General features: G+C 49.5%; 3 protein-coding genes across 9 annotated transcripts in view; 1 reads left to right on the top strand and 2 right to left on the bottom strand.

The window, feature by feature from the left end:
- Window positions 1–14,020, top strand: part of Ten-m (teneurin transmembrane protein Ten-m) — a 347,516-nt gene that overhangs the window by 144,253 nt on the left and 189,243 nt on the right. The gene's annotated exons all lie outside the window — the stretch shown is intronic.
- On the bottom strand, window positions 7,681–8,853 carry LOC108084760 (putative phosphatidate phosphatase). Its single transcript, XM_017181075.3, has one exon. It carries the CDS (start codon window positions 8,645–8,647, stop codon window positions 7,739–7,741), a length of 909 nt encoding a protein of 302 aa, XP_017036564.1. The 5' UTR covers window positions 8,648–8,853; the 3' UTR covers window positions 7,681–7,738.
- Window positions 9,985–14,020, bottom strand: part of LOC108084792 (putative phosphatidate phosphatase) — a 62,579-nt gene continuing 58,543 nt past the window's right edge. For 2 of the 3 annotated variants that reach the window (XM_017181135.2, XM_017181136.3), the window contains exon 2: window positions 9,985–11,467. In XM_017181135.2, the coding sequence (XP_017036624.1) occupies window positions 10,046–11,083 (1,038 nt within the window). In that variant the 5' untranslated portion in view covers window positions 11,084–11,467 and the 3' untranslated portion in view covers window positions 9,985–10,045. Of the gene's footprint in view, window positions 11,468–13,030; window positions 13,165–14,020 lie in introns of those variants that run through there. The other variant, XM_070285188.1, reaches the window with a different exon arrangement.

Here is a 14,020-nt window from a genome sequence, read left to right as displayed (position 1 = left end):
CTTCGCCTCTGCGCTTTTCGCCTTTTTCAAATTTGTCCGTTTTCGTTTTTGCCCTTTTCCACGTTCGGCCAATGGGCACTTCACTAACAGCTTTGAGTGTCCACACACACGCTCGCAGTGTGGTGGAGGAAGGCGGAGTGGGAAAAGCGTGTTTGGCATCTTGAACTGGTCAGTTAGCACTGCGGAACCGCTGGCTCTGCTGATGCAGCAGTTGGGAGTCGCAGGAAAAAGCACTGGCCGTGTTTCTTCACTTCGGTATTAAGTCATGACTCCGCAGCTATCTGAATGCAACTCTATATGTCTGTCGATAAATCAATACTCCAACATTATTCTGCGCCTATTATTGCCCCAAAAGTTGTGCAAAAGTCACGCATAAAATACAGAATATTAACAGCCACCGCAACAATATGGACATTTGGCGACCATTGTCCCACTCTCCGATCATTTTCTCACTCACATGGCACCACATCGATATAAACTTGCGACCGGCGGCAACCGAAAATGACATTTCAAAGGCAAACCGAAAACATTTTTCGCCTACAACATTACGCGTATTTTAATGAACATTTTCGGGGCAGCCATCGGGAATCGGGAAATGGGGTGGGCGGGGCAGACCGCGGCGAGGGGCCACCGTGCTGCAAATTATGCATGTGGCCGCGTCGACACACGGGTCGTATGTGTGATAAAAACCCCCAGAGCTTTTCGAGTGCGGTTGGGCGCAGAGTGCCGCCCCCCTCTGCATGCATGGTGGGGTTGCAGAAGTCCGGGCTGGACTTTCGGGGTCTCTGGGCCACAACATCATCTCATTAACAATCAGGCGAATCGGCAAGGAGCGTGGATAGGACCACGGCTGTCCCCTCGACATGACTGCGACCCACTCACTATACGTGCCGGGTTCACATTTCAAATCAGTTTGGCGCAACGGCCACAGCTCGGCCCTGTCCAGGGCACATTATTTAAATTCAAAAAAGCGATAACGACCGGGTAATGATGAAGTGCAGCGACTGCAGAGAAGAGAGAATGGCCGTCGGGCACTGCGACTACTACTGCATCGAACTTCGCTGGCGTTGGCCAAAATTGGTTACGCGTTTGGGTCAACAGATGCCGAAGTCCCGGGGCTACAGATCCGCGTGTGGGCTCGTTCGGTTTGTGACGGGGTTAGCATATTGCCATCGACATATAGCACCGGACAGGGAACGGGTGACGGTAAAGAGCGAAAGGCTAGTTTCCGGCACCGGGTGCGTGTGAAAATGAGTGGCAAAGTGGTCAAAGGGAGTCCTGTACAGGAGGACGAGTTTTAGGCGCGGTTGTCGCTTTTCATTTACTTTAAAGGATGCTCAAAAAAACTCTTAAATATTGGCCTCTTCGATCGCAGGCTGAACTCAACTCAAAGATTATCATGCCAGCCCCTTGGCCAACACATCCTTTGGCACTGTGGCAGTCTGGCGGTTACATAAAAATGTCTAAAATATGCCCGGCAAACGCATCGCCCATGCCAGCGACTACCCGTTGATGTCATATAAATAAAAGATTTAGTGGCCTCAGTCCTCGCTCAGACTGGCTTCTGTGTTTGTTTGTTTTTAGCTCTGAGCCCTGAGCCCTTCGCCCAACAGCCATGAGGCAGCCCGCTGATAACGAAACCGCCGCCCTGTTGTCCTGGCACAGGCTAGGCCGGCCGGGCCAGTTGCTTTTTATGTGTCATAACCATGGTGGCAGCGGACGAGAATGCAAACCTAGACACAGACACAGAAATGGACGCCGACATATTTGGCGGCCTTTAATGGCCGACGCGAAAGGCAAACAGGAGCTGCAGGACGCGGCTACGGCAAACAATGGCCGCGCCATCATTGACTGCGTTAATTGCTGTCATTCATTTGAAAAGTCATACGCGCGATTTTCAGAACGGCACACTCACGGGGGCCGTGGTGGCCTCCCTTCCGTTGCCTCCTTCCTGCCGTTAAAAGTGATGATTATGCGTTCACTCTTTCGCTTTCATTCGGCCATTGCAGCGGCCGGCTTCCATAACATTTAACGGGGCTTGCTTTTGTGCCTGGGCGACTCCTTCCCGCTCCAAGTGCCATCATCGATTGCCGTTTGCAGCAGATCTTAATCCCCGCCGGGTGGGTCCGAAAACAATCTGCGCTCTGCCCTTACTTTTACTTTTATGCGGCCCTGCTCTCCCCGTCCGTGTCATATTATGTGCTTACTTAGACCCGGGCCAGGAAGGGTACTCTTTTTTCTAGTCCCTCGATCCCTTTCGAATCCAATTTGGCTGCTAAGCCGTCGACATTTTCGTTGTAGTCGTTTATTGATTTTGCCCGAGCTGAAGGACCCTGGAAGGGATTGGGTCCAGAGGAGGAAAATAGAATACGATATGTGGTTGTCATTAGCCACTGGAACGTGGCCTGAAGCATGGCCTTTTAACGGAAATTCAAAAACACTTCATTTTTTCCTGGCGTATTCATTGATAGGTTGGATGGCCCCCGGGGGAGCCTGGGCGTTGCACTTAGCTTTAATGCGGCATAAAACAAGAGCTGCATATTGAAATTTTAATGAAAGGCCACCGGGCAGGGGAGCCCTTCTTCAGAACAGAGCGGATGCACATACATAAATTCCGCTCGTGTGGTTTTCAAAATGCATTACGGCCACGGCAACAGCTTCCTCCAGCCACTGACCTCCCTCCCTTCCGAACTCGACTAAGCTAATCAAGGGCTGAGCCAACAATTTACTTAGCCCGGCTCTCTCGACCCTCGACCCCGGTGAATCCGGTTCATCGTGGTGGATGGGGGAGGCAGCCAGCCGGTGTTTCCATCATATCAGCCACCGCTTTGGCTGCTTAGTGTGAAGCTCCTTACATCCCATTTACTGCGCTTCGCCTGGCCTCATGCATAAACCAATTTGCCGGGCATAAGCACGGCCAGGAGGACAGGGGGGCAGGAGGGACAGGTGGCCTCACTCCTGGTGAGACCTCTCCAATTGCAGCAATTTTCCGACTTCGCTTTATGCATTTATGCGCCTTTGTCTGCGGCCACTCCGCTCCCTTTTTCCGGCTGCACTTCCTGTTTTGTTTGTGCTGTTCATCGTCTGCGGCGTCGGGTCATTAATTTGGAAGCGAACACCTCTTGAACCACCTCCGGGGAGTCCGGTCTGGTCCGGTCCGGCCAATCAGCTATGCCGACCCGACCCGGGCTTGAGTGGTCAGCAGTCCCCGTCCAGGGGTCCAGGTCTTAGCGCCATTTCCCCAGTGAGAAATTAGGAAATTGCATTTGCTGGCAAAACGAGCCGGCAGCGTCGTAACGGAATTTACGCGATGCACTCCAACACGGATACTGCTCTGGAGCCCACTCCGCCAAAGATCTGCAATCGGCACTGCAGCCGTAGCCGGAGCAGGAGCCAGGCTTCGACAGCTGGAAATTGCCAAAATGTAAATTCTCGCATGCCCGACAGGCAAGGCCCGGCCCCGGCGTATAAATTTATTGCTCGCGTAGCCAAAGGGCCTGGTCCCCATCATCATCATCGCCATCGTTGCTGCCTTCGCCAGCAGCATCGGAATGATCATTGCGGCGGTTCGGGCCCTAAAATATTCATAATCAACGCGGCATTAGCCATGGCTGCGTTTTCATTTCGTTTTTCGGCTTCTGCCGGAGCTCATCAATGAATCAGCATCGCAGCTTGCGGCATAATTGGGGTTATGTTTTAGTTATGAGCTGACTCGGCCATAGTGTCATAGGTGGGGCAATGGCGAACCATACGGACAGGCAAACATTCTCCTTTTGGCAGCTCGCTCCGATTTTAAATCAATACGTCTTAAATGGCACCTCACGGACCCACGGACCAGACTGGTGCACTCCTTCTGGTGGCGTCTTGCATCCGGCTGTCTCTGCTGGAGGGACAATAACAGCCATTAAGTGTGGCCAACACGTAACCGGGCAATAAACAAGCGTGACAAATGATGCTGCTAAATGAAAGTTGATTGCCAGTTGACGGGCACACCTGTTTCGACTGCAGTCGGAGGTCCTGGATCTGGGGACAACAATCAAAATTGTCAGAGCCATCGAAAAAGAGAGTACGGAAGGGCGAATGGCAGCGAAAAAATCACGACGGGAATGCCACGCATCGGATGTTACTGTCTGCCGTCCAGCTCCTGGTTCTGGCTCCCGTCCTTTGCTACACAGAAAAAAAAATCCGGGATAAAGTCGCCAAAATCAATCCCAAGTGGGCATGATTTCGAGCTAAGGTCGGATTTTCTTAATATAAGAACGAACATACTTAATTTTTTCAATCTCGAAAATTCTTGATTCAATCCCGCTAACCTTAAAAATTTCAATCCCAATTTTTCTTAATTTAATCTCAAACATTCTTAAATTTTAATTTAAAAATTTAAATTTAAATTTAATTAAAAAAAAAAATTTTTTTTTCTCGATTTAGTCCCCGAAATTCTTAATTATTTTAATCCCAAAAACCCTTGATTTAATCCCTCTAAAGTTCTTAGTGAGAAGTGAAAGAAGTTTTTATTTAAATCTGTAATTATAAAGCTACAAATGGTTATTAAATTAATTATATTAATGTATAAATCTTATTAAAAGCCACTTAAACTCACTTTTCCTAGTTCCCGGTCGGGATTCGAACCCATGTCTCAGAAATCACAGACCGTCCGCTTACCAACTGGGCCACTGAGTCAAATCAAAAGCTAATGTCGGGAACCCGAATACATACAGTTTCAAGGAAAGAGCAAAAATGTTATCTCTCTCTCTGAGCTAAAAATAGATTTGCTGCTCTCACCAAATTTTTAAGAATATTTAGGCTTAATTCAAGAATGTTTGGGCTTATTATGCCTCTATAATCCCAAAATGAGATTAATTCAAGAATTCTTACGCTCATTTTGTCATTTTAATCCCGAAACGCGATTGATTCAAGAATTTTTAGGCTTAATTTGTCATTTAATCCCGAAACGGGATTGATTCAAGAATTTTTAGGCTTAATTTGTCATTTAATCCCGAAACGGGATTAACTCGACTGTCTAACCCCGAATAGTACTTAAAAATTTTAATCCACCACATCGAAAAAATCAAGAAAAATATTCTTGATTTTTTCGTTCTACCATTTTTTCTGTGTAGCCCTATTAATAATGATGGCGCCGACAAAATGGCCGCCGACCCTTTATTTCGCGCATCTTCTCGCTCCCCGACGTCACGTGTCGAGGCTGCGTGCGATTTCTACGACAGGACATTGAAGCGAAAGCGCATTCTGCACAAAGGGAGCACGCAGCGAAAACGGTTTGTTTTCACGCCGGACAGCAGCGAGTCCTTGGGCATCCTGTCCCGCTGCTTTCATTCAAATTGTTGTCCTGACACATTACATTCGATGGACAATGAACGATGCAATACTCTCACAACAGACTGCCGAACATCTTTGAGCCCGGCAATGTGTCGTCTTTCAAATCAATCTGAATTGCAAAAGAGTTCAGGCTTTCCAGGTGACGTTCCTCTCTTCAGTGACAGCCAGCACGTAATTTGCCACAACTTTTGGATTAAAGCAGTGCCAATCGGACAGTCCTTAAATGAGCTCTGGTCTTTGGGACCCACCACGAGCATTTTAAAACTCCCTCTGGTTGTCAGGGACAGACCGAGGTGTTCTGGTCTAGTCTGGTCTGGTCTGCCAACCGTTCCCTGGACGGCAAATTACTAATTGGCAAGCAAAACGCTCCGGTTGTTGTCCAACAAACAACGACAACCACGGGCACAACGTCAGAGGAGAAGCCAGTCGTCTGGCTTTCGCTCTGGCTCCGACTGCCGAGGGATGCCATCCGAAGGTGGCACACATGGCACACAAGCTTCATTAACTCAAACTATGCTGCATTTTGCGATTATCAAATTGTCTTTACACACATGAAGCCAACGATTGAAGCAGAGATGAACGGTGCCGAGGAGAGCTTGAGCCGGGGGACACTGATGACTGCTGATGGCAAACTGCTGTCCAGGAGAGACAGGAGAGATGTCCGGGACACGGCAACCGCAGAAATATGAAGCGCATGTGGCAGGGAGCACGGGCCAGGAAAAGTGGAAAGCCCCGAAATGCTTTGGGGTATTTTGTTGAGCAAACAACCATGCAAAAATGCAGCAGACGGTGCGAGAACGATGTTCCTGTTCTGGGAACGATGAAGTCCTGTTCGGAGCGATGGCCACCCGGCGGTGGGTGGGTGATATTGCGCAGTGACAAACTGCCGGACTGGACCGGACCGGGCCCCCGACTGGCCGCATTATCGCACCTGATGGCGATTAGAGACTCCACTCGACGACGACGGAGCTCTTAAATTTCACGTGCTGCTGCAATTGATTGAAAGTGCGAGCCGGGCGACGGCTTTGATTGATGCCGGCCAGAGGTGAGAGTGGGATTTAACCAGCACAGGTCCGGGTTACCCCGTTGGTAACCAATTCCAGATGGCCTGACTGTCTGCAATTAGCCTGACTGTCACAGGCAAAAGTTCCCCAGTTACCGCTGCCTAATGAACTCCCAAGGAACTTCGTTTCCAAGTTGGAGCTGAGCCACTGCATCCTCTCCTCCCTCGGAGGCCAAACTCAAAACAAAACAAAACTTTCCCTAATGCCGGATGTAGGTCATTGTGTTGGGTTGCAGCTCAACTTTGCGAATCCAATCTCTGCGTCCCTTGGCGGTGCCGGCCATGCAAATATTTTCCATTTAATTAACGCATGAAAACTAGCTGCCGCAGGACGGGGCTAGTGTGGCAGGGAGCGTCGCTGCAGATTAAAATAAATTGCATGGAAATTTATCATTCGAACCTCGAGCCAGACAACAACCAGAAGGCAGGAGCAGGAAAGCGGCAACAAAAACTTGACACAGTTGCGAAGTTGGCAAGAAAGTGGAGCTTTGGGTCAGTTTCTCAGTGTGTGCGGGCCATAATTAATCATAATAAATGCGGGCCGAGGAGGGGGAATAGGGCGCGGGAATTAGGCAAAGCGGCGAGGAAAAAATAACCACAATTTCCCAGCATTTTCTTTGCCATCAAAATAAATGAGCCAATTAAGCGGCGGCCAAAGGCGCCCTTGGCCCACCTGATGAGGGTGCGCGGAGTGGGGCCCATTCGCAAATCCCCGAGCTGAATTGGCCGGGTCCAGGTGTTGCGCATCATCACCAGCGATGGAGATTCACTGGATTCTGCTCGGCGGCGCGCAAAATTTATTTATATCTCTTTTCGGCTCGACCGTGATTGGGGCGATGGAAGTAGGTCCTTGCCAGCTTGTTGACTGGGGTTAAATCGCTCGAAAATATGCTGCTAATGAATCCAAAGGAGCCGCTAATTGTTGGCGACAATCGAGCCTCTTGGACTTGTGCTTCCACGGATACCGGCGGCGGTTTCTGCCCGATCAGGCTACGGCAGTCACAGACGTTCTTGCGGAATCTATTTTTGTACACAAATCTAGAAGAAATCCCCACTGGAAAATGTACGATTACTTACTTTATTGCGGGGCCAATAACTTTTGTCTGTCATTCTCTTAGTAAAATCGAAACGAGCCTCATAGTGCTTTGGTAATAGCTGTGTTATTACCATGCAGTTGCTTGATTAACCCTGATAATACCAGTTTCCGCCGACTCGGCACGAGATGCGTCTCTGTTAATAAGCGACCCAGCCACCCTTCCCCTGTCAGCTATAAAGCCACGTTTCGAGATTATCTCGTCACTAAATTTATTATCAACTACAACTTAACCGCCAGCTCGACTAATTATGGCTCTGGCTAGTAACAATGCTCAAATCACGACCTAGCTGTTGGCTGTCCTTCGCCGTGGGCGCCTCCGCCTCTCTGGCATTGTCATCCTCCCTTGCACTCAGAGACCTTTGCCGCTCCTCAGAAGCGGCTGCCCGGACAACCGCAAAGGCGGCGCCGGCGCCCAACAGCGAGCCGGCCGCAACATCCGACCAGTGGTGTTTGTAGTCCATGACGCGGCTGAGGGCCACGAATGAGGCGAGGGCCACACAGGCCAGCTGGAGCACGGGGCCAAGCAGAGAGCCGGGCAGGGGCAAGCGGCGGCGGTGAAGATGCAGGGCCACAAATACCAGGCCGTAGAAGGCCATGGCCGAGTGGCCGCTGGGGAAGGATACGTGTACGTCCCGCAGTACCTCCTCGCTGGCTCCCGTGAGCTCAGGACGGCAGGAGTAGTCCTCGTGGTAGCTTAGGTCATCTTCGTGCACCCCATCTGTGCAGCTGCCTCCATCCGGGAAGTGCGGATTGCAGACAGCAAAGAAGTGGGGGCGCAGGCGGCCGATGGTGTGCTTCCCGATGCCCTTGATCAGGTCGTTGGCCACATAGCCGTAGAGGTACCAGCGGGCCGTGTTGTACACCGGCCAGAGGTGCCCCCAGTGGCTGACGCCGCCTTGCCAGCAGAGCAGGCTCTCGAGCAGGACCACACTGAGTAGTGGGAGGTGGAGGCCCAGCCAGTGCAGCTGGGTGGGGCTCACGGTGTTCTCGTGGTACGGGTACCTCAGGGACTCGTCGGTGCAGAAGAATCCGCGCTTGGTGGTTGGCCCCCAAAAGAAGCCAAAGTTCTCAACGAGGACAATCAGGATGCCCAGTAGGGTTAGGTCCACCAGCAGGCGGATGGGGGGCCGGATTCGCAGGCTGAAGCTCATTTTCGGTTGAGGGCTGGCTTGTGTCCGGAATCTGTGCGATCGGTCCGACTGTTCACACGTCACTGATCTACGACTCGGGCCGAAAGCGGACAACAGCCCCCAGCAATCTGAGCTCAGAGCCACTCGACTGGGATTATTAATAAACAATTCGCATTGTTGCCTCTGATTACATTATAATACTCAGAAATATTTTCCGTTTGCGTCAAAAATATTTGTTCTGCCCGCCGTCAGCGGATCTATGTGCGATACCTACTGAATGATCGGAGAGTATGTGAATGTGAAATCAGCTAAAAATAGGAACCGAAATATATACTTACCATTTATAAACAAGAAATATAACTCAAATTAAGGCTGCGATATTAATAGAAGTAATACTCTGGGGAAGTCCTTTCATTTTGAAGTAAGTCAAATTTATCAGGGAGCTTATTGAATACGTGTATAGTATTCTCTTAGAGGGCGTGTCTTATATGTAGTGCTTCCCCTGATCTGTGCATTCGCTACAGACATATAGTAAACAACTGCGCGGTTGTCTACTTGTTGCCACGCACGTGCTGGCGGCGATAGCGCTACCTTGTCCGCGTCTGGCCCTGAAACGGTCAGCGTCAAAACACGCGATAGCTGTTGACCGCTCCCGAGTCCAAGATCCCCGGCTGACGTAGACCGGAGTCACCGAGAAAGCCCCGGAAGCCGAAAAGCTCGACAAAGCTCGCCAGATCACTCTCGGGGCTCTCTCTGGAGACTCATTAATTGATGGGTCAGGGGTCCATCAAAATCAGATTAGCCCCGTTTGATTCACCAGAAGCGCACCAATTGAATCCACTCGGGGAGCTGCGGCGCCTTCACACGATCGGCGAATAAGAGTTTCTCGGGAGGCCGGCCTCTCGGGTGACGCAGCATAAGAGGCACTTGCCGCCGGTGCGAAATGTTGATGAGTCATGCATGGCCAGCACACATTCCAGCCGAAGCCAGCCAGGTATGACAACACTGCGCGAAAAACTGTGTCAAGTGAGCTGCACCCTAGGTAGGGGAATGTGGGTGGGCTGACATTGAAATGTGAAATTATTACGAGTAAAAAACAGAACGAAAACTGATAAGCGAGTATGCAGACAATGGGGCAGGTTAAGACTGTGAACACTGTGAACAAATGCGGTGGACTTATTTATTATAATTTTAGCTGTTTTTAGAAGTTAGAATATACAAATAATAATACGGGGACTTACACGTAGAATGGGATTGTAACGACACACTAATGGGAATTATACAAATGCTGCGGGTGGGCTCTATAACTAATACTATGCAACGCGGTGTAGATACTACATATTCAACTCGGGCCGATCTTCGGTCTATTCTTTATTGCTATCTTTGGAATGCTTCGAGCGGACATGCTCCTGGCCTCTTTCAGACCTTCGTACAATACTGATCGTCGTTGTAGCTGCTGGTCGCCGAGTAGGGTGGCGGCGTGCTAGGGCACACCTCCTCCTGCAGGGTGGCCGCGGTGTTCTCCCGCCGCAGCCCACCGCCCAGTATGGTGCCCACACCCCCGTCGAAAGGCAGGTCGAACAGCCTCGCTATGTAGCGGACGGTGATCAATGCCCCGGCCACGCCGAGTAGCGATCCGGCGAGTACGTCCGACCAGTGGTGCCAGTTGTCCATCACGCGGCTGAGTGCCGTGTACCAGGCCAGCATGACCAGCACGAACTGCACAAAGTGGCGGCTGAGCTTAGAGCCGCGCCAGGTGAGCTTTCGCTGTAGGTAGACCGCCACGTACACCATGGCGTAGAAGACCAGACTGGAGTGGCCGCTGGGGAAGCTGAGCCGCGCCTGGCGCACATCCTCGATGGAGTAGCCCTCGCCGGCGCACTCGTAGTTCTCCACGTAGCGGTGCAGGTTGACCGGGTCCGAGCAGAGGCTGCCGTCCGTCAGCTGCGGCTGGCATACGGCCAGGAAGTGCGGACGCAGGCGGCCGATGGTGTACTTGCCCACCTCGGTGGCGTCAAAGGTGAGGAGCATGCCGAAGCAGAAGTAGGTGGACTGCCGGGCCAGCTCCACATACCAGGTGGAAACGCGCCATCCCAGCAGGTCAACAGTTGTAGAAATCTCTCCAGCCTGCAGGTGGCGCACATACTCCACTAGGACGAAGAGGAGCAGCGGCAACAGCCCCACGATCAGACCCAACATCACCGGGGTTATCGTGTTGTCCCGGAACGGGTAGCTGATGCTCTCGTCGTCGCAGAAGAAGCCCCGCCGAACGGGATCCACCGCGAACTCGTAAACGCAGATGGGTATGAGGAGGACCACGATCACCAGCAGTTCCAGAAGCAATCGCTGGGTCAGCCGGCGGTCTGATGCTGCTACCGGCGGAGAGCTTGCAGCGGAGGCGGAAGCGGAGGCAGGCATCGGGACGGACACGGATTGATCTTCGGCGGCGTCGCGCATTTCGGGGATGGGTCGCGTTGGCTTTAATTAGTTAATATTCCAAATGGGCTCTATGCTCGCCGGCAATTAACTCTTCGCTTCGCGTGGTTTTCACCCGCCGCGGTCGTTCGTTGTTTCGGGTTCGTTGTCAATGACTGACTGAGTCTGCTTCGTTTGGATAACGTTCTTTTAATTTAACGCTCATTTGGTGGGCGAGACTCTCCGAGCATGGTATTCTCCGTTCTCCACCCAGAGCTCTGCGCTCTTCCCCAATCTTAAGCTTCTCTGCGTCAGAGGAATTGCTTTATTGCCTATTTTTATAGCAGTTGGCCGTCTGCGGGGATCTCAGTACGGTTGCGGTTTTGTTTTCTGCATATGCCTAGATTAGACAAGAGCCGCTGGACACTGAAAGAAAAAGTAGAATTCCATTAAATATGCACTATTAATATTTGATATGATGAATACCGAAACCCGTTGGGTACAAAACTATTTATTATAGCTTAATGGCAACAGGGAATGCCTGTATCAGGCGAAGAAAGGCGTATACGAATTCCTGGTAAGCATCACCAGTCGAGTTGATTTAGCTATATGCGTAAGCGTAAGCAGATACTAATAATAGGGGAAATCTAAGCTATTTTGTTTTGGCAACGTCAATTGGTGGTGCTCAACCTTTTCATAGCAGAATTTGTCTTTATTTGGATCTTGTGGAAAAAGTTCTTTGCAATTGTCCTCATTTGTTTTCATTTTCCAATATTTTCCTCTGCCTTCCGCTCTTTATAATTTAATTTGTTTCGTAAATATAAGCTTGTGTGTGCGTGAAATAGTAGAAATATTTCCGGAAAATACTAAGATTGGTTTTATTTTTTTGTAGTGAGAAACGAACGACTGACTGATAATTTCTGACAGTGCAGTAGCTCAAACAAGCTCAAGATCACTTTGATAAGATAAATTAGAGTGTACGAGATAGCTAGGAACGCCTGCCGAGCTTCTTCTTAGTGTCAAATCATTGCAATTCAGCGCTTTTGTGATTACTCAGTGTCTCCATTACGGAAGATTATAAGAGGCTTTCTGCGCAGTAATGGACCATAACGGAGCCTTAAGCCATCGATAAGAGGGGGTCACCTAGCAGGCTCCAAGGGGAGTGACTCACAGGTTACTCACTGAGTGGAGCCCTATTGTTCTAGGGCACTCTCCGCGATATTCGCACTATCGGGGCCGCAGACTGGCTGTTGTGCTTGACTGGAGCGCCACACTTGAGCAGTCGCTAATCTCCCGCCCAAGAATGGCCCCCATTGTGGACCTCTGCTGGACTGCTGCTCTGTGATCTGCGCGACATCCCCGCCGGGGTGCAGAGAGGGGCTTCTGCGTCCAGCATGTGCACAAAGTTTAACTGTCAATTACATTAAAAAATGGAAAACATTCAAAGCGGGCTCCCGAGGGCCCTTCGCTCGCCCTCCACTTGCACGCAGAAAAAACAAAGCGACATTAATATTAATATTTTACATTAATCTGAAAAAATATTTTATTTCAAATTAAATATTTGTATAAATCGATTGTGCAGTGGCGGGAAAAAGGGTCATTATTAGCCTTATTACGAATCTATTAAACACAATAAAAACTAATAAATTATAATATACCCACAATCCCTCTTTTATAGGAAACATTTTGACATAACCCTGTCAATTTGAAAACGTAGATCAGATTCCTTTATATTTTCTCTCTGTGCACTCGCTCTGGCATTCATAATCGTATTCACAGACGCCTTAATAGTGGGACGTCAAATGGCGCGACCTTTAATTGAATGAATAAGCGACATTTGATTGAATTAAGGCGGCCTGTCTCTGCGAGTGTGCATCCCTGCACAGTGCCCCGTTTCGAAGTCCACACACAAACCTCAAGTTCGGTTAAAGGCTTCCCAGGATCACTCCTTTAATCCTTATTATGGGCTTCCTGAGCCACTTTACTCACTTTTAATTGAACTTTTATGATCGGTTTATAGTTTTACTGCCTCTCGTTTTCGCTTTCCGTCTGTGTAAACAAATAAAGCGTTCTCTTGGCTGTTTACTATGGGTTTATTTATTTAACGCTTTTCGCAAGCCGTTCTAGCCCGATCCACAAACTTTAAGCGCCGCTTCCCGATCGCGACTGAGGCAGTGACGAAAGCCCCCGCTTTCCACGGCTGGCTGCGTCCGTCGCTGGCGTGGTAAACAGATCGAAGCTGATCTTGCGGTGAGAGATCAGGGTAGGAGATCGAGCGGAGAAGAAGCGGCAGAGAGAGAGAGAGAGAGCAGTGGTCAGCGCTCTTATCAGCGAGTGACGATGGCAACCACTTGTGGATCGCAAGCATGGGTTCAGAGGCTCGCTTAGCCTCAGCTGGGTTCTGAACTTGGCTAGCAGCGGGCAGTTTTGAAATGTGTCCAAAAGTGAGCTGTAAAATATTTACTAATACTATCCCCTTAATCATTCAAAGAAGTTGTCAGCCAAGCCCCAGTTCTTAGAAATTAAAGCCGGCATTTTGGATTTTTTAATGTCAGGTTAACTTTTCTCTTTAAGGTAAATAGTAGTAAATGTAGCCCCCAAATATCGCTTTAATATATACAATATCTGAGCAATCCACAGTCACTTAGATAAACCTGACATTAACAAAGCGGCCCTTACTTTTCGTTTATTGTTAGTTTTCTTTATTGTTTAAGCAAGAAAGCGGTCATTTAAACACTATTCAAAAACCACGATAGTTACGCGGGATAAGCCCTAAAAGCTTGACAGTTCGGGTACGACTAAGGCTAGAAAAACGTGCTCTAAATGGTTACAAATGTACTTCTTCTATCTCACAACATAACATTTAAGTTTTTACACGTCTTTTTGCAGCGTGCCAAATAGGAAATATTTGCATAGCTGTAATTGTTTACACAAACATATTATTGACGCACTAAGAATTTTATTCATAAAAGTAGGTGA

This window comes from Drosophila kikkawai, chromosome 3L, assembly GCF_030179895.1.
Source record: "Drosophila kikkawai strain 14028-0561.14 chromosome 3L, DkikHiC1v2, whole genome shotgun sequence".
NCBI lineage: Eukaryota > Metazoa > Arthropoda > Insecta > Diptera > Drosophilidae > Drosophila > Drosophila kikkawai.
This window is presented reverse-complemented; position numbering and strand designations above follow the sequence as displayed.

Excerpts from the sequence above, each read along its gene's own strand:
- LOC108084760 (XM_017181075.3), bottom strand. The coding sequence starts at position 8,647 with ATGAGCTTCAGCCTGCGAATCCGGCCCCCCATCCGCCTGCTGGTGGAC.